The following is a 25,375-nucleotide window of genomic DNA, read 5'->3' as shown; positions in this document are numbered from 1 at the left end:
AGCACACTGCGCTGAGAGGGCTCAGCGAAAGGATAACAGCACTATCCGGTAAGACTGGAGAATAATTACAGTGTTTTTGATACAGTGTTAAAACTATAATATAAGGGTCTCTGTGAGCCATTGCCAGTTCTGTAAACCAGCCAATAAAGGCAGAGCTTTTTCCTTGAGCCCTCCGTAAAAGGAAAATCAAAGAGTTTAATTTTAAGGCAAAATAACAGGGTGGTAAATAAGATTGCAACATCGTGTCTGAGCATTTTGTGCCCTAACCAGTCTCACACTTACTATTTATATATCTATATCTAGCTTAAATATTCAATGCATGCGATTTCACATGCCTCACAAAGACTAACACAATCCAGCGACTGCCCACTGACTTTCTAATAGAAGTGCAATTCCGCTCAATGGGTTTTCACATCACATGGTTTTCTGTGGCTCTACAGAGGCAAACGCCTATTTCAGATCACACTGAAGTACACTGGAGTATTCCTTTAACAGCACAGCTTCATTAGCTTTGTAAATTGTACAGGCTGGTCAAAGGGCCAAGAGGCTGCTGCACTAATGGGACATATCAACAGCAAATCACTGTCATTACAAGCTGGCCCTCCACCAGTGCATTCGTTAATACAAATGTGAATGGCTGTGCAAACATTAGCTCGCCACACACACACACACACACACACTCACCCAGGCCCACACATGCATCTACTAATACACAAAAACACCCACAACCGCAGCTGGTCATGTCCCCATTACTGACAATGCTGTGATGAGCCCACATAAGATGAGGTGAGGACAACTGTTAAATTCTTCACTGTAACTGTGTTTGCTGTACGTCACAACACACCATCGGGATTTGGGAAGAAAGCAGGCCTGTCGTCCTCGTCTTCATCCATCTTCATGTATTTATAGAAACCAAACCTGTTTAGATAGATCACACAGAGCTCAATACTAAGAGCAGTCTTCACTCCCATATGTACTCCAGCTACTACTATTACTGTAGTAGTATATCACTTGCAGTAGTACTAGTAGTACAAGTAGTATAAAGGGGCTTCAAATGGTTCTTTAAGAAATGCCATAGAGGAACCATCTCACACAAATATGGTTCTTCTTCAAACATGGAAGTGAAAGTGGCTCTTCTATGGCATGGCATTGTTATTGTTGTTGTTATTATTACAGCAGTAGTAGAGATGGCACACTACCATAGATATTTACACGGGACCCTTGAGTGTAGATATTCTTCATTCAAAAATCGTTGTGTAATTTGTTTGTTGAATTTCCCGATGGCAACGCCAGGCAGCTGACAAAGCTTTGGGTCCCCAGCTCTGCTGCACCAACTAACACAGGCCAGTGCCGGCCAACATCGCTTAAGAGTAATGAGGTAATAATTGGGGGTAATTGGGGGAGTGAGCGCCATCTACCCACCCAGAGAGAGAACAGCCAATTGTGCTCTCTCTGACTCCGGCTGCTGATGGCAAAGAAGCATGGTTCAGGATTTGAACTCGCCACCCCTGGACCATAGTGGTAGCGCATTAGACTGCAGAGCCACTCAGAGTCGTAAGCTGATATTCCACTTTTTTTCCTTTTACATAAAACATTAAATATTTCAGAGCATTTTTTCGAAATGAATAATTTGGTTCCAACATACATTTAATATCATAGTATTAATATTTTTGTTCTTCAGTGATATTGGCTGTGTAAAAAGATTTAAGCTTTCAGATAACTCAGACCTCAAGATCTCAGACCTCAGTAACCTCAGTAAACTCTCACCCCTCAAACCTTGTCCCAACAATTAGCAGCCATAGGCTCCTCTAAGCAGCTGCCTAACATTCTCAGAATTTAAATAATTGTCCAGTGCCCAGTGCCCATAAGTGCCCAGAAAACTATTCAATAATCGCTATTCAATAATTAGTGAGGCAGTGTGCAGCATTATTACAGAAAGAAAATGCCACATTCTCCTGGTTAATACGTAGTTTTAAGATTTTACATATAAAAGATATTTATATTGATGCTACACTACTACACCACCCTCACGTTTATCACATTAATATCCTGTATTTAGTGATGTTTTAACAGGGTCCACTGCTCGTTTAATGGTAATACAAGTTTAATAACTATTCTGTTTTTTTTCTTTGATATTTTAAAATAAAATAGAATAACAATAATCAAAATGTCATCACCATCACTGGTTAATCTTACTTTTCAAGATACACTGGAGACTCCCTATAGAAGCACTTGTTCTCTCTTTCCATATGAGTGAGTCTGGTGAAATCATTGGGATAAACATAAGAAAGATAAACCTAAAAGAAAAGAAAAACATAAAATTAGCCCAATGTGTCCTTAAATATATCCTCAATCATCCAATACACTAATAAACATATTTGTAATAATGAGATCCAAGAATAGCTTGTGTTGCACTGGTAATAGCCAGTAATGTCCAATGGGGGGCGTTGTTCATTCATTTCAGCAGTGACTCCCATCAAAAAGCAATAGTCTTCACTGCCTTTAGTTTATAGCATGCAGGTGTGGGCTTATTGTATTACTCTCTTGCTAAACATTTAGCATTTTAGCACATTTCTGCCAATATACAAGCATTAGCACGTAATGACCCATATATTTCTAACTGCAGTGAATAAAGCTCAGTATTGAGTATCCAATTTCCATCCTACAGCTCATATACAGTGTTCATTCAGATGCAGTGTTACTCACAAACTGCAGGCCCTGGTAGCGTGCGATGGGGAAATCCTTCACTATATATGTGGGTGAGTAGAGGCAGGATGGCAGCACCTTCCCCAGCCTGGAACGATCTATCATGGGGACTAAGAGGAGAGAATGCATGTTCATTTAATAAACCCTAATTTATTCAACCCCAGGCAGATAGAGTTGTACTTTCCATAGTATTCCAAAATGTGAATACCAATACTTCCAATTACTTAAGTATATACAGCGGTATGCACCCCTGGTCAAAACTCAGTACTGTGGATAGCTCAGTAGAAGAAACTGGTCTCCAAAAGTCATAAAGTTTAAAGATTGAAATGAGCACCGTGCAAACGTTTGAGCACCCCAAGACATTGAAGATCTCAAAAAATGTAACTTTCACCAAGGCCTCAGGAGCTTCATTAGCTTTCAGGGTATGACCTGTTCACCACCATTGTTAGAAAAGTTCAGGTGATGCACAATTCTCCTCAAACCTGCTCTAATCCCACAATCAGCTGCCTAGCACTCCAAATTCAAGACTGTAAGAAGATAAGCAAAAGAGTTTGCAGGGTTATTCAGAAATGTAAATTAACAGAAATGATGACGTCTAACTGAGGTGTGGAATACCTGGAGAACAGCTCATAGGATTGCTAATAAGACAAACCTGTCAGACCACTGGTCAGACTGTTGGTGGACAGTGGACAGTAGAGACAGTTACTCAAACAAAAGCAGGATAAGACACAAAGAAATGAGCGGGTGTCCCAATACTTTTGTCCATCCAGTGTTTGTGCAGCATCTCTCAAATATTCACTATATCTGGACAACAAGAGAACTTTGAAGCTTTCACTGTTGCTATAGTTACTGCTCTTTGCCATTGGGCATAGCACTACACCTTCCCCAGCAAAACATATTAATTAGCATTTTACAAAATCTTCTGTAGATAAAATGAAACAAATTATTGCGTGAACACATTAGAGAAGAAAATCATATCAGAAAAGGCTTTAATTAAGAATTAAGCCTAAACCCCCCTGAGCTCTTCTACTGTATGCCAGGATCTCATGTTCTAAGAAGCGAGCCTTCAGTGCATCCGCAAACAGCGTAAACTTAGTGGATTAGCACGGAACATGCACACAAACAAGCACCCGAGCCCGAATTAGTATGTATGCAATCTGGGGCAACCTCAGTGGACTCTGCGGATGCGAACAGATCTGCATCTATCCATATGCAGACGACTTCCGAGTTAGCATTCAGTCGTGCGGCGAGGATATTGTAATTCAGTGCTGTAGTGGACCGTAATGGACAAGCGGTATCCACTGAGGACACTGAAGTAAACAAGCCAAACAAAAAATGAAATTTCGTGAGAGGACAGGCAGAAGCCTGTCAGTCAGAGCACACACATTCAAATTCAACAGTATCAATAGGATCTAATGGCTATATGTAAAAATCACTCGCGGGTGGGCGATACGACTTCATGGTATTGGTATTGGTACTGCGATAAATAACACACAAAAAAATGACACACTGTACATCACATATTATCTGACAGAACAATAACCATGCGTCTTACATTTTGTTCACTTATTGTCCAGTAAAATCAAACCAAGTTACTTTTTCCATATTTGGACAAAAGTATTGGGACACCCGCTGATTCATCGTTTCTTCCCAAATCAAGGGTCCACATCCTGATGCGTCCTCGATAACACAAATCAATAACAATAACGATGAGTCTTACATTTTGTTCACTTATTGTCCAGTAAAATCAAACCTAGTTACTTACACTATTTGGACAAAAGTATTGGGACACCCGCTTCTTATTTCAGGTTTGTTTTATTGTTGTTTTTATTCCTGTTTTATTTATTTTTTTATTATGATGATCCTTTTGAGTCTTGGTTTCTCTCAAGGTTTCTTCCTCTCAAACCATGAGAGTTTTTCCTTGTCACTGTTGCCACTAGCTTGCTCAAAAGAGTCTCGGACCCGGATCTCTTTAAAGCCGCTTCGTGAAAACATGGTGCCATGTAAATAAATTAGGATTGATTAATTGATTGAGTGTGTGGCTCAACTACTCATTTTTGAGTTAGTTTGACTTAATCACCTTAATATATCTTGATATTCTGTAGTATTTAAGTTATGTTAACTTAATTAAATAAGTAGCACAGTTGGGGTTTTACAGTCTACTCATTTATCCAGTTAATGGTTCAGCTACTCTGTGATTACTCTGTGAAGCGATGTCCAGCATAGTCCGCTAAAGGTGCTGACAGCAGCACATCAAAAAAGCTGTTATTGTGTAAGAGGAACTACAACCACGGATTCTATATAACTGACACATTCACTTACCTTACACCAAACAGCCATAACATTAGTACCACCTGCCTAATATTGCTTAGCTCCCCATTGTGCCACCACAACAAATCTGTTGTCACCATTCGAGGCATGGTGGCATCCGTGGTATCTGGCACCAAGACCAACGTTAGCAGCAGATCTTTAAGTCCTGTAAGTGGTGAGGTGGGTCGGGCCTCCATGGATTGCATCAATAAACCTTAAGGGCCCATGACCCTGTCGCCCGGTTTAAAGGTTGTCTTTTCTGGGTCTCAGATTCGAGCCATTTTTCCTGCTCAATGTGTTTCGCTTCACCTGTCAGTGGTACTAATCTTATGGCCCCTTACAACAGTATGCAGCACTGCAACAGAGCCAACTGTGCACAAGCGATATTTCATTAAAAGCAAGGACAGAGGGAAAAGGAGAAAAGGAGGAATACGCACTCTTGTAGAAAGTGTCCCGTGGGTCTGGTTTGAGCATGTCTGCAGTGTGTGTCTCTGTGCCGTGGGACTCCTGCAGGGAGAGTGTGTGACTGGCCAAAGTCTGAGGGATGTGCTTCACACTGTTCATCTTCAGGCTGGACTCATCTAAGGGAGAGATGAAAGAAAACAGAGGCATGTGGTAGGTTACACCTGCATGACCAGCAGTTCGCTGGCAGACCACTGACGGTGTAGGGCAGCGGACAGCACTGAGCCGGGCGAAAAGCGTCTAGCTACTGCAGTTTCTGTTTGCCTTCAAAAAGCAGGAATATGGTCCAGTTTCTCAGGCAATGCTTGTTTGCTATGTTGGTATTTATTTCTCGTCAGGAGAGAGAGCAGTCATGGTTAATGTGTGGAAAATTAAGGCAGTAAATAAATGATAGCTGCTTTAGTGTATCATAAATGATCTCCAGGCATTTACATCACATGACCTCAGAACTGAACCTTGTGAAACCACCTGAGTGGAACACTTTCAATTACTGGATGATAAGAAGAATGCTCGCTGCATACAGTATTTGGACAAAAGTATTGGGACACCTGCTTGTTCATTGTTTCCTCTGAAATCAAGGATATTAAAACAATTATCCTGCTTTTGTTGGAGCAACTGTCTCTACTGTCTATCTATTAGATTCTGGAGGAGCATCGCTGTGAGGATCTGATTGCATTGCCAGCATCAAGCCAGCATCAAGCATGGTGCCAGTAGGTTCATGTTTAGAAGGGATGTCCACAAACATTTAGACATAGTGTATTTAGTGGTGGAAATGACTATGTCTGCACACACATATCAATTTTAATTTCCACCACTTTCCCTTTAAAGCAGCATTATGTGAGAATAGATATTTCTGCTCCTGGGCGCCCCCTTGTGGACAGCTGTACACATAGAATAGGACACTCTGGAGCAGATAAGCATGAACCTGTTGGCACCATGCTGCCTAATGCCAGGCCTGGGCTAGAGGGGTATAAAGTCTCCCAGCATTGAGCTGTGGAGCAGTGGAGAACTGTGATCTCTGGAATGCTGGGTGGTGGTGCTCCATCCAGTACTTTTGTAATTGTGGAGTTGGGGATGAGTCGCTGAATTGCAATCAAATCCTCACAGCAATTCTTCTCCAAAATCTAGTGGAAAGCTATCTTCCCTGGACAGTAGAAACAGTTACTCCAACCAAAGCAGGATAAACTCTTTTTAATACCCTTGATTTCTGAAGAAACAAGGCACGAGCAGGTGTCCCAATACTTTTGTCAATTGAATATTTTCTCAAATCCTCAAATGGACTCTAATCTGGTTCTCACTCTAATTCAGGTCCACTTTGCTTCTGGCCTGAGGCTTATTGAGATGGACCTGAGCTTTCTCTCTGGCCCACTCCATAACATGACCACCTGTAGATGAGCCTGCGGGCTCTGAGGCGTACCCTGGTGTGTATGTGTGTGTCACAGTAAGAGAGAGAGTGAGAGAGTGAGAGAGAGAGAGTGCGCGTGCCGTGTCCGTTCATTAAGGTTTATCTCCCGGCATTATGAGAGCTTTCACAAGTGTCTGCTTGACTGGCTGCTGATGAAAACACACTTTAATTAGTCCTATCGATTGTCCGCAAGTATACGTGTGTGTGTGCGTCTGCGAGTGTATATGTGTGTGTGTGTCTGCGAGTGTATATGTGTGTGTGTTTGCATGTGTATGCTCTGTGTGGTCGTCGCTGAGGGAGAAGTCTGGGTGATTAATGATTGGGACAGCATACTACACTTCAGCCGCTGTTCTCTGGGTGAGCGGGGGCGGGCTGTGTTAGCTAATGCTCGTCCCTCTCTCCCTCAGCTTGTTAACTTCAGCTTCAGATTAAAAAGGGAAAAAGAAGCTTTAGACTGAAATAAATTCATAAACGAGGCGAAGCAGGGTCGCAGGCGTGCACTCGGCCTGCTCCCTGCTAAAAGCATGTGTTGAGTGGATGCAGACGGAGGGTAACGTGGGGCTGGAGGGGGCGTGGGGGGATGTGTGAACATGTGTAATTGCAGATAAGGAAACAATATAGAGGAAAACTGACAGTACACTGAAAATGATTCAGTCTAATGCACAAGGCAGAACACTGCTTACTAATGTTCTAACTGAGAGCTGAGTGAGAATATTATTTCAACCTCAGAGCTTCTTTGGTCTCTTTCTGATGGTATGTGCTGTGCTTTTACACCAGCTGTGGAAACAGGAGCTACCTGTAGGTCAGAGGATGACATTTTAGGACTGTCTTGCAGTCTGCCTTTGGCCTTAACTTGCCAGGACAGCCTGACCTGGCCATGATGGCAGTTGTTTCACCTGTAAATTATTTTCCAGACAGTGGAACGACTGATCTCTAACTGTTCTAAGATCCTTTTGAGATCCCAAAATCCCTTCCCATATGCATATGCACTCACAGCCTCTACAACAGTCTTTCTGAAGGCCTCTTTCTCAAGAGAGCTCTTTAGACCTGGCCATGGTGATACTACTCAACCAATTAACAATCAAGTCATATGTGACACAGATGTATTGGCAGTCTGTGTGGCAGTGTGAAAGGCAAAAACACCCCTAAATCTAACAATGCTCCAGACACTAGGAGGGTATGGGCTTAACACATGTCTCCTCCAATGTGAATCCAACCACTACCCCTTTTAGCTCCACCGCACCAGCTATCAGATGCCTGTGCAGGCCAACGTTGCATCATTTACCCACCTGGAGAGAACATGGTCTTGGGACCCCCACGCCATAGTGGTAGCACATTAGACCACTGAGCCCCTCATGCAACTTTTTTCGACGCCAATCAACTCGATGTTCGCTGAGAAGAAGGGAAAATGGACGACATATAGAGCCGAGCGCTCACACTATTAATTATGCAGTTTTTATCGGCCTTTTAAAATGTGTTTAAAACTGCAATCCGAGCTTCAGTTTCCAGTATTTTGGCAGCCAACACACTTGGAGGAAAGCATTGGACCCCCAGCTCCACCGCACCAGCTAACAGATGCCTGTGTCAAGAGTAATGAGTGGGGAGAGCGCCATCTACCCACTATCTACCCTCCCCGAGAGAGCACGGCCAATTGTGCTCTCTCAGACTCCGGACGCTGATGGCAAAGCAGTGTGTGACCCTCAGGGCCATAGTGGTAGTGCATTAGACCGCTGAGCCACTCAGAGCCATGTCTTATAAAACTCTAGGCTTTCCAGGGAATCCCTGTTCTTGTTTATTATAATTTTTTTAATGTTTTGAGTTCTAGTTATTATCCACCACTGTACAGAAGCCTTTTTGCTCAGACTGTACACAAAATGAGCTTGTATATTAGAACAGTGCTAAGCTTGTGATCCATAGTTCCGTTCTAAGAGCTTCTGCCATCAGTTCTGGAGAGGAAAGCTCCAGAGAGGGACAATTACCTGTGTACAAAGAAATGTAGGCCGAGTCAATGACATCGTACTTCAGTCCAGGCAAAAAGGGCCTCCACTGGAAAAGAGAGAGAGAGAGAGAGAGACACAGAGACAGAGAGAGAGAGAGAGAGAGCTGATGAGAGGACAGGAACGTCGGGAGTCTTTTATTGCCGTAGCCGCTGCAGTGTTCAGTGATGGCTCCGGCACTTAAAATAGCTGTTAGACAGACAGGCTGCAATTCTTCTAAAGAGGCCGTGCAATTACTACATCACTTCTTCTTAGCCTCGCCACGATCGCATGAGACAGGTCATTTACCAGCTCCAGAACAAAAAACTCTAATTACACTGCCCAAAACTGCAGACTTTACACACACACACACACACACTGTATGTCTTAAGCAGACACTGGAACGTTTCTATCACCATTATACTGCTCTTAGTGTACGTGAGGCGTGATATTGAGATTCTGTAGAAACTAAAGTAGATTAAACGGGAGAGGCAGAAACACTGTCACTGTTTGAGCATGAAAAACACAGCACTACACAACGCAGAAGCAGTGTGTATTCCCATCCGAGCACACTGATTGGTCTTACACGCACTAAGAACTACATCCTTGTAGGCCCACAGCTGCATTATACACTCTTAAAGAACCCAAAAGAACCTTTCTTTGTGGTAGACGTGTGTCAAATTGCTGTAATAAAAAACACGCCAAAGCCCATCTTTGGCTGCTTGACCTTATTCCCCTCACTGGACAGTGTGTAAGTGTACAATGCTGATTATACCCAGTGTGTGGTTGTAAAAGGATATCATTGACTACAAAAAACAGGTGGATTGGTGTGACGTGGCTCTTCAGACTCCTTCTCTAAAAATTGTATCTCTGTTGCCCTGAAACGCTGTTGTGACCGCTCGGTTGAGTTGCCCAGTTAGGGTGAACAGATTTAGCCTCATTAACATTAACTCAGCATACCCACTGCCCAAGATTGAATCACCAATTTCCAAGTCATTTACTGTTACATAATAAGATTTGAGCTAGTGGTGCTGCCATCATAGCTTAGCCTCACTGAAGAACACTGTGCACTGAATAGCTAGAGATACAGCTATCTAGATAGGTAGGTATCTACATTGCATTGTACTTTAGCATGCATTGAGGCTCTAGCTGAAGGGATAGACAAATTTGTCCATGTGGTATTTAACACAATAGACTTGATTATATTTTAGTTCTATCGATTACAGAGGCTGTTCTATAATACTTGTCAGTTCATGCCCAGATTTACCCTAACTGGGCAGGTCAACCAACTGGTTGACTTGCATATTAACAAAAACAAAAAGCTAAACAGTTGCTAAACGAGGATCTAGAAACACATTTTTACCAATAAATATGGTTTTGAAAATGCACCGTACTTCTTAGAGTTACTGTTACAAGGTTAACTTGGTGAAGAAACTTTGCATCAAGTGGTTCTTCTATGGCATCGCTCACAAAACCTGTTGTAGCACCTTTATTTTTAAGAGTGTACACACATACAGTGGCCTGACTGCTGGATGAATGTTGATGACACCTAGCAGTGCTACTGCAGAGCGGGACCTGCTGCAGTGACTACTGTGATAAACTATGTCACAGTACACATTTCTGAGCATCATCAGTATTTCCATAGCTCTGAACGACCGCATGAATCATAAAAGGCCAGACTGAGGCCAATTATAGAGAGCCTGTAAACAACAACAACAACAACAACAGCCAGTGAATAGCAACCGTATATGAATAGCAGCCTTTGACACTGTTGTTTTGTTTTGCTGGTGCATTTTGGAAGCATGTAAAATAAAAGCTCAACTAAACAAAGAGAAAATACTTGAATGCAGGCCCAGTTTGTTTGCCCACCGTTTCTAGTCGGCACAGTGTGCAGTTAGCTAGCTGATGAAACCGGAGCTGTGTGTTGGCTATGTTAGCTTTTAGTCTAGCACCCACTTGTACCGTGATAATAAATATAATCACTGACACCAATTATGATGAAGCGGAGTCAAATCACTTGCTAATCCCAATGCTACTGCTAATGCTAGAGAGAGAGAGAGCTCACCTATTGGTTAATCACAGTGTCCACATCACAATTTGCATGAGTTTGGACTAAAAACTTGCGGTAATATTAAACAATGGTTGACTTTCTCGGGACGTCAAGACGACAGCTATCCTGACCACGTTACATTTGAGATGACGGGAGCGCACTGCAACTCTTGCGAGACTCCAGCAGGGCTTGGCATGGTTTGGTGTAAGGTCGGCAGAAATGTACAGAGGAGAGCCTGCCTGTAGATAAAGTCCAGAGCAGATATGGAAGTGGTCTCCACGGTCATTCTTCTAGTGTACAATAGAAATCGATTTATTTTTATAAAAGAAAAACAAGATTTTCTCCTCCTAAACCTAAACCCAGCCTTTACATTCTGTGACTGTCATATATATATATATATATATATATATATATATATATATATATATATATATATATATTCTGTGGTATACACACACACACTCAGAATCAGTCAGTAGCTGTGTGCGTTTAGTATTCTCTCCATTGTTCTGTGTTTCTCAAGGTCGGTTCTGCCTTTCGGGAATCGATGGACTGCAACTGCAGCACAATGTCAGGATCTGAGGCCCAGGGACCCTTACATGGCCTTTTCTTGATACACACATGTATTCACATACGTAGCCATGCTCACACGCATCCACACATCCACACACACACACATACAGTATAAAAAGACACAAAGACGCTCCACAGTCCATCCTGCTGGGGTTACAGTATAAAAGTGGCTGACCCTCTAAAACACACAGTACAGAATATAAAACACCCCCCATTCAGATGACGCATCCTCACCACCTTGTGCTACTAATACTGAGCTGTTATCTGGAACAGCTCGGCTAGCAGATGCCCGTGCTGGCCAGCATCACGCTGAAGTAATGTGCGGAGAGAGAGAGAGAGAGAGAGAGAGAGAGAGAGAGAGAGACATCTAGCCACCCGGAGAGAGCAAGGCCAATTGTGCTCCCTCTGGCTCTGGCTGCTGATGGCAGGCAGCATGACCTGCAGTATGTAACTTTTTTCCTGACAAAGCGGGCAGGAAAATGCTCGCGAGAACTGCATAAATCTGTGTCTCTCAGCTCAGAAAATGGCTAAGACGCTGTCGCTGTGATCAGAGGGTCGCTGGTTCGAATCCCGGTCACGCCGCTAGCCACTGGCAGCCGGGCCCCGAGAGAGTGCAGTTGGCCTTGCTCTCTCTAGGGTGTGTGGACGGCACTATCCTCCACATCACACTTGAGTGGCACTGGCCGCCACTGGTGTCTGCTAGCCAGGTATACAGCGCATCCCTTCAGGTGTGTTGGTTGCCTGGTGATGTCACATTGGCAGCAGTTTGAGAAGGAGGTATGGCTGGCTGTGCATGTGTTGGATGGGGCGTTTGTTGGCCATGGGGCGTTGCGTGTAATGGGGGCTTTACCCAGTATTAGTGTTCATAATAAAGTGCTGTCAATAGTACTGAGATTGCTCTGGTTCTGCACACTGATCTGTTTTAGGCAAATGACTGCACTACAGAGACTTCACAGCGCCCTCTGGTGGCAGGTGTAAACAGGCAGCTTTCCTCTTCTGGTTCATGTGTTTCTTTTTTTTTTTACCTAATTGTACACCCAAACTATGAACCACTGAGGAACTCTAAGCCTTTGAAGCCAAGTGGTTAATTTTTTATTTGAGACCTTTGGATTGAGAACTTAACGCAACAAGTAATTATATATAAAAATACGAAATAATAACAATGATATATAATAAATTAATACTAAAAATAAATCAATAAAATATTAAATAAATATTTTATGGTCTCTGGTGGATCAATAATATATGTAATCCCTAAATTAAATATCTTCTTATTATCATTATTATTATTATTATTATTATTATTATTAATAATAATAATAATGATAATACTACTACTACTACTACTACTACTAATAATAATAATAATAAACATGCTTTTATTCCAGTTTTAAATAATTGGATTTTTCTAGTTATTATTTAATGGTTACTTATTTTAAAGAGGTAATTTGAGAGTGAATGTAGGGTAGAGGAAGGCCAGAAGGTCAGAGATCCATTAGGTGAAAGTTCTTCTCACCTACAGTAGGGGGTCTGCTAATGCTTTACTTCAGACTTTCTGAAACACTGTGACTAAGTAAAGTTACTCTGCTGTGAGTTTTATACTGAATCTCCCTGCTACGGTGCTAAAGAAGTTTAAAAACGCAGCATCTCTACAGGCCTTTAACACAGCAAGCCCAGCAATTTACGCCAGTGGCTTCAAACACACGCAGGTCCAAATAGAAACACTGGGCTTGACAGGTGCCATCAAGCCTACAAGCATGCCACTCTCGTCACTGCACAACACAGAGGCCTTTGTGCTGCCAACGTTTTGCAGGCATTGCATCAGCAGCACCCTCATTTCGTCATTCTCTGCTCTTCCGTGCCTCTTCAGAACGAAAACAAAGGCCCCTCATTCGTGCTTCACGCTGCTGCTGGTGAACAACCGCATTGTCCTTAATGGTCGCCACTGGAAATATCATGTCGGATAGGTTCCAGTGAAGTTGTGGTGGATGTTCTTTATCAGAAAGTATTGTCCCCACACGTCCAGTTCTAAGAGTGGCAATGCTTTAATGTCCACAGTGTAAGGACATCGAAAAGGACTTCAGAGATGACAGATGTGGCTGACAGGGCACAGGCAGCTGGACACAGGCTGGTCTTTTATAGCTCCAGCAGGTTTTGTCAGAGGAGCCACAAGCTACTGCTACAGTAGAATGATGGAAATGACTGGCATAAAACACATTGTTTCTGTGTCGTTAAGACGTTATGACGTATGGAAATTACTCTCAGAACTCTATTCTGATTGGCTGCCCAGTATCCTGCCTTATTCAGAAATCAGTCCAGGCTGAAATGTGGAACAAACAGACCTAAACATCTCAAGGTATTTTTAGGAAATCCTAAATAGGCTACTTCTACTCCTACAGCCAGGGACAGTACAGTGTTTACTTCTGCATGAATGGGTGGGCTGAAGTGATGTAGGCTGAGTGGGTGGTCACTTATGTGTAAAATCAGAACCATGGTGAATTTTAAACAAAGACTGATCATGCAGCTCGGTTTCCACTTAAGGACTGAAATGAATGGGGAGTGAATGTTACAGCTTATCTTTAAACAGTGTGTGAATACTAGGCCTGGATGATATGTGAGGATAATAATAGCAATAATAATAATAATAATAATAATAATAATAATAATGTCACCCAAAAACCTCATATCTCCATAGCAAGAATAGAAAGGATTTTTTTCCAGATAATTTTGGAGTATTTCTATTGGTCCATTCATCAATAAACTGCGATACAATGTACAGAACAGCTGCCGGATTTTTACAGAGGAATGGAAAAACAACACATATGGAAATACAAGTTGTTTTTATGACAACAGCAATATATTTTCATTGTTTAGTACATATACCTTCTGGAATTCAGTTATAGATTCTTCCTAGAAACCGGGTATTGTATTTCCATAATTTTAGAACTCATCCAAACCACTGGGGAGCTTAAGCTGTAAGGAAAAGGGCTTAGAGGTGTTCTCAGAGAGCAGTCTCTGTGTTGCTGGTATTTGTAATATTTTGTAATAGGACACTGGTTTAACAGTCAAAGGGAATGAAACATCACATATTACTAGTCAAGTCAAGTCAAACTTATTAGTATAGCGCTTTTTACAACTGTTGTCATCACAAAGCAGCTTAATATAGTTAGTAATAATATAATTAGTAATTAGTAAAAGACAGAAAAAAATGAAATAACGTAAGAAGGCATGAAGGATCCGAGACCCCCAGTGAGCAGCCAACAGCGACAGTGGCAAAGAAAAACTCCCTCAGAGCTGGAGGAAGAAACCTTGGGAGGAACCAAGACTCACAAGGGGAACCCGACCCATCCTCCTCCGGTCAGGGCTAGTGCTGGACGATTTGGTAAAAAAACGATCACGATATTTAAAGATTTTTTTTTTGTGAGACACAATATCTATCACGATGCATGTAATCACAGACTAGAAACATCAGTAGCGACAAATTCTTATAAACTAATACAGTGATTTTTATTCAGCATCTGCTGAAATTCATCTAATGAACCCAGTCTAATTACACTGTTAGTAATGAAACCTGCAGCTGATTAGAGTTTATTAAGCACTAACAGTATCCTCCATACGCTTAGAAAAGCATATTATTATCATAATAACAAAATTTATCACAATACGATAAAATATCATCATATTGCCCAGCTCTACATATTACTTAACATCATTTAGCAAGCTGCTTAACATTAAATTAGAACTTTCTAGTTTTACACCAATTAAATTTCACTGCACATCTGACTAACCCCTTAAAAAGACTATGGCCCTGCTGTCGGCCAAGGTGCTATTATAGTTACTGAGTAAAAAACCTTAGCGTTTAATAATCTTCATAATTCTATCATCGTGACTATCCAATTACATCGCCTAAAAATAAGAACACTCCATTTTTCATGACCTTCCAAAACTCTAGATCACACACTTACCTACCTGTGTAACATGACTCAAATGTTGCTCTGAGTGTCAGCTAAAAGTTGCATGTGTCCAAATGTTTGTGGACACCCCTTCTAATGAATGCATTCAGCTCTGTTAAGTTGTATCCACTGCTAATGCAGATGTGCAAATGCACACACATATAAGTGCTTCCAATAGAATAGCACTGAGCTGTGGAGCCATGGAACCGTGATCTCTGGAATGATGATGGTGCTCCATCCAATGCTTTTGGAAGATGTTGGGAAGTTAAGCATGAGGTGGGGTGGTGATCATCTAACATCCTGACCTCACTCTACAACATTCTTGTGTCAAATTCTCACAGCCATTTTCCAAAATCTATTAGAAAGTCTTCTTCCCTGGACAGTAGAGGCAGTTACTCCAACAAAAGAGTAACTGAAAATGCCCTTGATTTCAGAAGAAACAATGAACGAGCATGTGTCCCAATAATTCAAAGGAATGAGGGGATGAGCAGGTGTCCAAATACTTTTGTCCACACAGTGCATTTTAATATTTGGAGATGGACCTGAGCGTCTTTTCTTGCCAACTCTATAACATGTGTAGCCCATGGGCCCATGGGCTCTCAGGCGTACCCTGGACAGTAGAGACTCTTATTTATTACCCTTGATTTTGAAGGAATGAGGGGATGAGCAGGTGTCCCAATACTTTTGTCCCTATTTTGTATCTGCTCAATGGAAAATATTATTTCTATCGTTCCAGTCACTCATTATAGGTTTATAGATTCAGACAGCGAGGTCCTAGTCCTCACTGCTTGGGAATCCAGCACTCATTACCGTACATGTCACAAACACACAGGTGGGAGCAGAAGTAGGCCAGCATATTTTGTAAGATTTCCTGAGTTGCTGCTGAGAAAGGGGCTACAAAAAGAGCAGAAATTGGCCACAAAGACGCAGACGTTGAATTGAGTGGATCCGCCACACTATTAATTCAGGAGTTTGTTGAATAAATGATTTCCCGTGCTTGCCATGGCTAATTAGTAGCCATTTTTTGCAGAGCAGGAGCTGGAGCAAGTCGAGCCAATTCCAATTCCCTTGCTTCTGACGGAGGTCTGGAAACACTTCCTTTGACTCAGAGACTCCATGAATTTATTAATTCCTGCTCAGCTCTTGTCTTTGAACCTCCTCCTCCTCCTCACCACCCCTGTTACTGGAGATAAAACACAGGCTGATGCAGAACTCCTTCATCATGGACCTTCTGCTTGGAGCAGGTTCGTGTGTGCCGCAGCGTTTAACCTTCTTTGTTTAGAACTGAAGCTGAATGCCTTCGTCTTGAGGATCCAGGCTGAGGGTCATCTGTAGCTCGGTGCACTCTCTGCGGGAAGTAAATCAGCCTAGCCTTGGTGAGCTCCCGAGAGGACTACCGGCAGTTCTCAGCTTCAAGGTGACCCATTCCCAGTGGGAGCAAGCAAGCCATTCAGATAATGTGGAATCAAAATAAACTTCAAGTAAAGACCTAAAGACTTAACAGAAACTCGACTGTTCCTATCTGAAATGAGCTATCCTTGCTCTGCCTGTGCTCTGTAGGTAATTGGGCTTGGTTGCGAGAGGGTTTAAACTCTGGTATAAATAGTTCGATGCAGCAGTTTCACAAAGCAGCTAGCAAGACAAGACAACCATTAGTGTTGGACACAGATGGACTATGGTCTCCGCCTTTATTCCATCCATACACACCAGTGAAACACAGACAGCGGACAATGAGCACACATGCCTGGAACGGTGGGCAGCCATTGCTGCGGCACCCAGGAAGCAGAGAGGGTGAAGGGCCTTGCTCAAGGACCCAACAGTGGCAGCTTGCCGATCCCGGGTATCGAACCCACATGACCCAACCCTGTCATCAATAGCCCGGAGCACTAACCGCGGAGCCACCACTGCCCCAAACTGGCCTCATTCTTTTTTATCCATGGGGCACCCAGATTTGAAGTGGGGACCTCTTGATCTGCAGTCAAATGTTCCACCACTGAGCCATTCCCCCACGTAAAAACGACTAAAAACCCCAGAAGAAAAGATCATTAGCATCTAATCACCCCCCCACCGACTGAATGTGTAGCGTGCTGTTCCGCGCTTGTGTTGTATTTTGTAATCTGCGTTAAGAAAAATAGAGTTGTATGATATCTTCTGGTTGGAGGCCACAACAATCAGCAGTGCTGTTGGTCGGGGACACAAATTTTGCGTGTCGAGGTTCACCAAAGTTGTACCCGATGCGAAAGTTTGCAGGTATGGCGGATCTTGTGTCGAATGCATGGAATTTCCCATCCGAAAGTTTGCAGACAATAACCCAGTGAGGCCGGGGCTTAAAGATTAGTGTAGCTGAGATTAGTAATGAGAAAACTTGGAGAAGTGGAGGGTGGGGCAAGCAGTAGCTCATTATCATTTAAAGGAACAGGCACAGAAATATGTGCATTAGCGTGCTTTCCGGATAATTTCATCCGGTTTCATCATAGTGTGTTACAAAACCATCTACACTCGAAGACATGATCCAGAGCGAGGTCCCCCACTAATACCAAAATGACACCCCTGTGTATAACTGCAATCTAGTGCTGGACATGCTCTTCCTGCAGCATCTGCCCATCGCTGCCTATCACTGCTGTGATTAGAAAGCCCTGGAAACTTAGGCCTCGGCACACGACTATAAGTAATTCACTCCACTCTGCCTGTGTGCTATGCAGCTGTCAGGCTCGCACCACACTCAAGCTACGCTCCGAGAGAGGAGAGCTGGAGGTTAGTTTTACTTCACGATTAATAATTCATCAAAGCGAGACTTTCGCAAAGTGCTTAAGTGATCCGTGTGATGATTTGAGTATACAAATGAGCTCGTTTTTCTCTGATGGTTCCGCGGGGGGAAAACGAACAGCAGGAAGATTTTCTGTTGACCCTGTCTGAACACTCACACGTCTTCTCGTGTCCTTTCAACCGTATTAGCAGGTCAGGCCCTCCTCTCCCTCCTGCTTTAGGCTACGTTTAATGTAAAAGTGTTGTGTTTTACACTCTAATTATAACACAGAGCAACAGCTAGCACAAAGTTAGCACATCTCAAACTAGTGTTAATGATGGTATTTGTAGTGGTGTAGAGGCATCTCCATGAGCCTCGTTTTACTTCAGCAGTGTCCCCTGACCACAATACCCAACATGCATTAGGCAAATACATCGTACAACCAATGGGAACTTTGTGGTGTTCAACCTTGTGCAATTTCACCCCTTCCCTTTCTTGAAAACAGTCGGCCTACGGCCAGCCAGGCAACCTATCATATCATGTCACTGCTGGTCAATGATCAGCACCTTTATATAGAAAAAAATAATATACAAGAAATGTATATTAGGGGGCTAATGGGTGTCATTTCAGTATGCTACCCTGTACTTTATATAACCCAATGAATTACATTTATTGGTCAATTTAATCAATGACGGTTCAATTCCCTAGAGTTTTCTGATCATCATGACATTAATGCAGCATTTAGACCCACTTTAAACCAGATCATTATGACAGGCATGCTGTTTCAACAAATCAGAGACAGCTTGCTGTTAGCTAGCACTAGCTAACTTAAACCTTCGCTCCTTGTCTTTTCACTTTGTTGCATGTTCTGCACTTTCAGTGCAGCATCAACATTAAGTTCTCTGACATTCAACATCACTTCAGCATCATTAACTGTCTATTGTCATTGTAATGACTGAAATTTATCCATTTAAAATGCAATAATTAATATGATAGTCAATGATTTAAAGTATCAAATGTACCCTAAATGTACATGGTACACCCATGTTACCCATTTCACCATGGCATCAGTTTCATGGAATGATGATTTGTGTGACTTTACTTATTAAGCCTATTTACCACCCTGTTATTTTGCTCCGAATTTTCCTTTTATAGAGGTTTTTGCTGGTTTATGGCACCGACGACAGCTAACAGAAGCCATGCCGAGTTTGCACTCCCCTTCTGCGCACTCTGGCACAGGAAAAGCTGCGGTGTCAAGGCCTGGAAGCAACCCGTATTCCTAACCCGTAACTAGCACTAGTCTGGAGGTGATGAGCTGCTCTCCAGTATCGACACCAACACCATGGGTCCTATTTTAGTGACGGGAAAAGTTTGCCTTGCTTGGCTCGAAAAGTGCAAAAGGCATGTACTAAGTCTCGTTCCCTTTAAGAGCCAGGTGCGGTCTGACTTTGGCGGGTTGCTATTTCAGTGGTGTAAAGTGGGAGTGTACGAGTGCCGGGCTGCACATGCCTGTGTTGACAGGTCACTGCCAAGATATCAACGAACGTCTGACTGTTGACTGACGTCTGACTGTCGATCTGTCTGCCTAGATTGTTTTCGGTTAGTCGTGCACCATTGTTTTCTGTTGACAAGATAGCAATAGGCCAAAAAATTGACCTGAAAACGGCTGATTTTAAGACCACCACGCCCATCAGTGTAGATATATTCGCAAGCAGCACTGCTATTTAAACGACGCAGACAGAAGATGTGACAATGGACTATTGGTGGGGCGCAAAATAGGGCCCCAAATTCTCCTAAAGTTGATATCAAGTTTGACCAGCTTTCACTAGGTGGCAGGGGATTCTGTAAACTTTGGGGGTGTAACTATAACGAGTCAAGACTGTGATGTAACAGTTTGCCATTTTTTAAATCAGCTCTGTTTTGCGTCTACTGTTTTTTTTTTTTGTTTGTTTAAGGAGGAACGACCGTGTTCAAGCTTCACGGTTTGTCAGTTCCATGTACCGAACTCTCATTACTCAACTATGCCATGGAAATATAGTCTGATGTCCTAGGGCACCTTTCAGACAGTTTTCAGTGATGTGTGCAGTCATATGTGTGTATACTGTGCATTTTACAGCAGCTTTTAATGTGGCTCAGCCAATCAGATATCAGAATTGCAGCTATCCATTTTACAGCAGTGCTTTTATCCCTCTTTTCACTAAGCATGAACGTCACGTCTGTCTGAAGGGAAAGTTCACTTACCCAAAGCTCATGGCTTTGTTTTACTCGTCTCCTTCTCATTCCAGGGATAAGTGAAGTTCAGGATTTCTATTTATGAACTTCATGCATTCTTCCTGTCGCAGCAATTCAGACTCATTCACGCACGGTTGGTCTAAACGCAGAGTGCACCGGATACATTCCCTATTCATTTTCAGTCCAATTCTCCCTCTAGTTGCCTCTTTTCTGTCTGTCCTGTTCCTTTCCTTGCTCCGTCTCAGTCAGAATGCTCCCTCCTTTCTAGTCCCCACTAATAAAAGCCTGGAATTAATGCAGGTTGAACTCCGGGTGGGGCACGGACATAATAATCATGCTATCAAAAATCACCGTGCCCGTTCAAGGATGTAGTTATGTTGCAACGGCGGCATCAATAACTGCTTTTATGGGTCAAGAGTTATAGCGGCAGTGTGGAGGCACATTCATACAGGCCCTGTTTCTGTGTGGGTATATCCACTATAAATGTGTAATGTGTGACAAGCCTTGTATTGCAGTGGAGCAGTAACTCAGCTCGGGTCATTACCACAAGCGAGGCGGAGAGCGCTCTGTAGATTTACATCAGACCCTTCAAGGCAAATTCACAGCTTTTTTCCCTTCTTTCCCGGACAAACTGTCTCTGAGACTGAGAATGACTGAGACAGGAGAGAGAGAGAGAGAGAGAGAGAGAGAGAGAGAGAGAGAGAGAGAGAGAGAAAGAGAGAGAGAGGAGGGGAGAGAGAGAATAAGGTACAGAGAGAGAGGGGGGAGAGAGAGAGAGAGAGAGAGAGAGAGAGAGAGAGAGAGAGAGAGAGAGAGAGAATGAGGTACAACGAGAGAGAGAGAGAGAGAGAGAGAGAGAGAGAGAGAGAGAATGGCTGAGACAGGATAGAGAGAGAAAGTGAGATAGAGAGAGAGAAAGAGGTACAGAGAGAGAGTAAGAGAGGGAGAGAGAGAGAGAGAGACAATGGCTGAGACAGGATAGACAGAGAAAGTGAGATACAGAGAGAGAAAGTTATAGAGAGAGGGAGAGAGAAAGAGAGAGAATGAGAAAGAGGTACAGAGAGAGAGGGAGAGAGAGAGAAAGAGGTACAGAGAGAGAGTGAGAGAGGGAGAAAGAGGTACAGAGAGGGAGAGAGGGAGAGAGAGAGGATGGGAGAGAGAGAGAATAAGGTACAGAAAGAGAGAGGTGGGGAAAGAGAGGGAGAGATACAGATAATGAGGTACAGAGAGAGAGAGAGAGAGAGAGAGAGAGAGAGAGAAATAACGTGGTACAAAGGGAGTGAGACATACAGTGAAAAAAGTGACAGAGTGAGAATGATGTACAGAAAGGGAGTGAGAGAGTGAGAAAGAGTGACAGGGAGAGAACAAGGTACAAAGAGAGACTGTGACAAATGCAGTGAGAGAGACTGACAGAGTGAGGTACAGGTCGAGACTGAGAAAGAGAGAGAGAGACTGTGACAAATGCTGTGAGAAATAGTGATACAGAGAATGAAGTACAGAGAGAGAGAGAGCTTGAGAAAGAGAGAGAAAGTGGCACAGAAAGAATGATGTAAAGAGAGAAATACAGTGTGAGAGAGTGACACAGAGAGAGAGAATTAGAGAGAGAGAGAGTGAGAGTGTAACAGGGAAAGCGTAAGAGCAGAGTAAGAGCAACAGAGTAATGAAGCCATTCCAGGCTAAAGGCAGAGAAAGCTGAGAGGCTCGGTGCTGTCAGTTCGGGGAGCGTTCGGCAGTTTGCTGAGTTTATTTCACTCTGAGCTTGTTATAAACAATAACAGCAGAAATGCAGATGGAAAAGTTGTTTATGTGAGGCGTTCCTCTTGAACGGCACCGAAATAATAAGGTGCAGCAGATCCTTTAGAAATCTCCCCAGACCGCTTCAGTGCTTTAGGGCTTTTACGACTGATAAAGGAACTGGGGGTTTTTGTGTCTGATGCCATAGAAGAAGCATTTCTGCCACTAATTAATCTTTCAATGCAGTTCTTTAATGAACCATTTTGTGAACAAGATGTGCGACTGTGAAGAACCTTTCCAAAGTTTAAAGAACCTTCACATGACCTCTGCACCACATACTCCTGAACATAAAGAAAGCAAAGCGTCCTTTGGAGACCATAAAACCATGCTTAGTTCCCTAAAGAACCTTTCAATGGGTGGTTCTTTAAAGAACATAAATGAGATGTGTGAAGAACCTAATGAAGAACCTTTGATCTGCCTCATGACATGGATACCAAAAATAGTTATTTAAAGTAATACCACAGAACACTGGTTCTCATACTTTTGTGGGTGTCAGGAATGGTTCTATAAGCCATGTCATAGAAGAACCACTTTGAGTTCCCTTAAGAACCATAATTGAAAAAGAGATTCGTAATGGTGAAGAACCTTATGAAGAACCTCTGAACCTCTACAAGACATGAAGGTTCTAGACTGATGAATGTTTTTTATACTCTTACAAACATGTACATCAAAAAGGGTTCTTTAAAGTGATACCACAGAACACTGGTTCTCATACTTGTGTGGGTGTCGGGCATGGTTCTATGAGCCATGTCATAGAAGAACCAGTCTGTGTTCCCTAAAGAGATTTGTAAGATTGAAGAACCTTGTGAAGAACCTCTGAACCTTCAAATGAGATGAAGGTTCTAGACTAATGAATACCAAAAGGGTTCTTTAAAGGGTTCTTTAAAGTGATACCACAGAACACTGGTTCTCATACTTGTGTGGGTGTCAGGCATGGTTCTATGAGCCATGTCATAGAAGAACCACTTTAAGTTCCCTAAAGAGAGTTGTAAGATTGAAGAACCTTATGAAGAACCTCTGAACCTCCACATGAGATGAAGGTTCTAGACTAATGAATGTTTTTAATGCTTTTAAAAACATGTTTTTTTTTTGAGCCACAACACAGAAGAACCACTTTTGGTTCCATAAAGAACCATGTTTGAATAAGAGACTTATGTGAGTGAAGTACCTACTGAAGTACCTGCTGCTTCCAAGAACCTTCACACTATGTGGGGGTTCTTCACACTCACACGTCTCATTAAATCCATTAAAAAGTTTTGAGGAAACCAAAATCTGTTCTTCTATGAAATTACAACACAGAACCCTTTTATTGCATACAGTTATAGACCTATGGATATAAATGAGACACATGAGGGTGAGGAAGCTTTGTTTTGCAGTTTGCAGAACCTCCACATAATGTAATGGACGTATGTCAATGACAGCTTTTCCTAGAACCACTCACCCAGGCCAAGAATCGTGAAGGAACCCTAATTGTTTAGCATGTGCTGGTCCTGGAGCTGGCCTGAATCACTTTCCTGACGGTCTCGTGACTTAAACTTACCCCGACCTCCACGTGGTCCGAGCCCTTGTCGTCCTGCTTGTGCAAAATCTCAAAGTAGTAGCGCCTGGAGGACATCAGACTGCAGGAGAGAGGGACAGAGAGGGGGGCAGAGGGAGGAGAAGAAGGAAAGGGCAGGGGAAACACACGTCAGAAAAGAGTAAAAGTAAAGGGGGGGCAGAGAGGTAAGGAGAAAGAGGACAGTGCTGAAGGTTCTTCTCTGGCTCCATATGAGAACACATGCTGGGTTAAGTACTCTGTCAGGAACAGCGTCTCTAGGGAGCCATGACACAAAGTACAGCGGCACAACCATCTGCTCTGCACCCCGCTCCCTCGCCGGGACAGGGATGGGGTCTGGCAAGAGACCCCTCCTGATCCTGAACGTGTGCTAAAGCTCTCCAGGGAAAATGAGCCAAACACCAGAGTCAGGCAGAGAAGCTTAAAGGCGTACTCAGACAGAACGGCAAATAATAATCATAATGCCACATACATCATACCACAATACACACACACACCAGTCAGCCATAACATTAAAACCACCGACAGGTGATGAGAACAGTCAGTTCTTGTAGGTGTTGGGTTTAGGAAGCAAAGGAATGGCCAGGCTTAAGAATTTGGCACTTTTGGTCAGAACATCTCCAAACCATCAAGGCAGGTCTTGTGGGGTGTTCCCGCTACCTACAAAAGCACCTACTGAAATACCTTCTAAAAAAGGTCCAAGGAAGCAGTGAACAACCAGTGGACCAGTGACAGGGATCTGCTGCTGACATATTTGGTGCCAGATGCACCAATAGCACCAAAGATGCACCAAGAACCTTGCCAGCTTCAAGTACGGCTCGGCTCAACCCGCCATCCCTTAAAATCCACGGAAGACAAGCGTCCAGGCTTTTTTCTGTCCTGGCACTGAAGTGGTGGTACGAGCTTCCCCTGGGTGTCTGAACGGCCGAGTCCAACGCTTGCTGTCTTCAAACCCAGACTGAAGACCCTCCTCTTCCGAGAGTACTTGGGCGAAGAGTAGAGTATTATGGTCTCCTTATTGACCCATGTTTAGTAGAGTCTAAGCTTGGAGTTATCTTGGAATTTTAGTCTATTCTAGCTAAGGGTATTTTCTGAGTAAACCGTGAAGCACTTTTGTAAGTCAGTCTGAATAAGAGCGTCTTCAGAGGTCAACTGGAGTCGATGTCTTGACGGGTCAACAACCCGGTGGTTGGTTTTTGATGAATAGGTGACTTTGATTTCCAACCAATAGTCAACATTTGCACAGACTTGGTTTGGACGTCTTTTTGATGTCAAAACGGGTTCTGGTGCCTGCTGGGACACCTTTATTAAAAATAAAGGTGCTTCAAAGAACCATGGTTCTATAAAGAAACGTTCACTTGATGTAAAGGTTCTTTACCAATTGCACAAAATGCACAAATCTCTATTGGAACCAAAAGTGGTTCTTCTGCGGAATCGCTCAAAGAACCATCTGAAACACCTTTATAATTATACTGTCTGTGCTGTCTGTTTACGTCTGGGCTATGCTATGTTTGTTCTTGGATGAAGGAAAGAGAAGATACTACAGAAAAAAGAGGAAAGAGACAGAAGTGGAGCAGAGAACGCAAGACAGTGAGAGACAAAAAGTGATGGTT

At 42.9% G+C, this 25,375-nt stretch overlaps 1 protein-coding gene across 1 annotated transcript in view; it reads right to left on the bottom strand.

Moving 5' to 3' along the window:
* b4galnt4b (beta-1,4-N-acetyl-galactosaminyl transferase 4b) overlaps window positions 1-25,375 on the bottom strand; it is a 147,974-nt gene that overhangs the window by 11,302 nt on the left and 111,297 nt on the right. The window contains exons 9-14 of the mRNA XM_072670977.1: window positions 23,748-23,826; window positions 8,863-8,929; window positions 5,454-5,597; window positions 2,707-2,816; window positions 2,197-2,297; window positions 845-918 (exon numbers count right to left, since the gene is read on the bottom strand). Of these exons, the coding sequence (XP_072527078.1) occupies window positions 845-918; window positions 2,197-2,297; window positions 2,707-2,816; window positions 5,454-5,597; window positions 8,863-8,929; window positions 23,748-23,826 (575 nt within the window). The remainder of the gene's footprint in view (window positions 1-844; window positions 919-2,196; window positions 2,298-2,706; window positions 2,817-5,453; window positions 5,598-8,862; window positions 8,930-23,747; window positions 23,827-25,375) is intronic.

This window comes from Salminus brasiliensis, chromosome 25, assembly GCF_030463535.1.
Source record: "Salminus brasiliensis chromosome 25, fSalBra1.hap2, whole genome shotgun sequence".
Taxonomy (NCBI): domain Eukaryota; kingdom Metazoa; phylum Chordata; class Actinopteri; order Characiformes; family Bryconidae; genus Salminus; species Salminus brasiliensis.
This window is presented reverse-complemented; position numbering and strand designations above follow the sequence as displayed.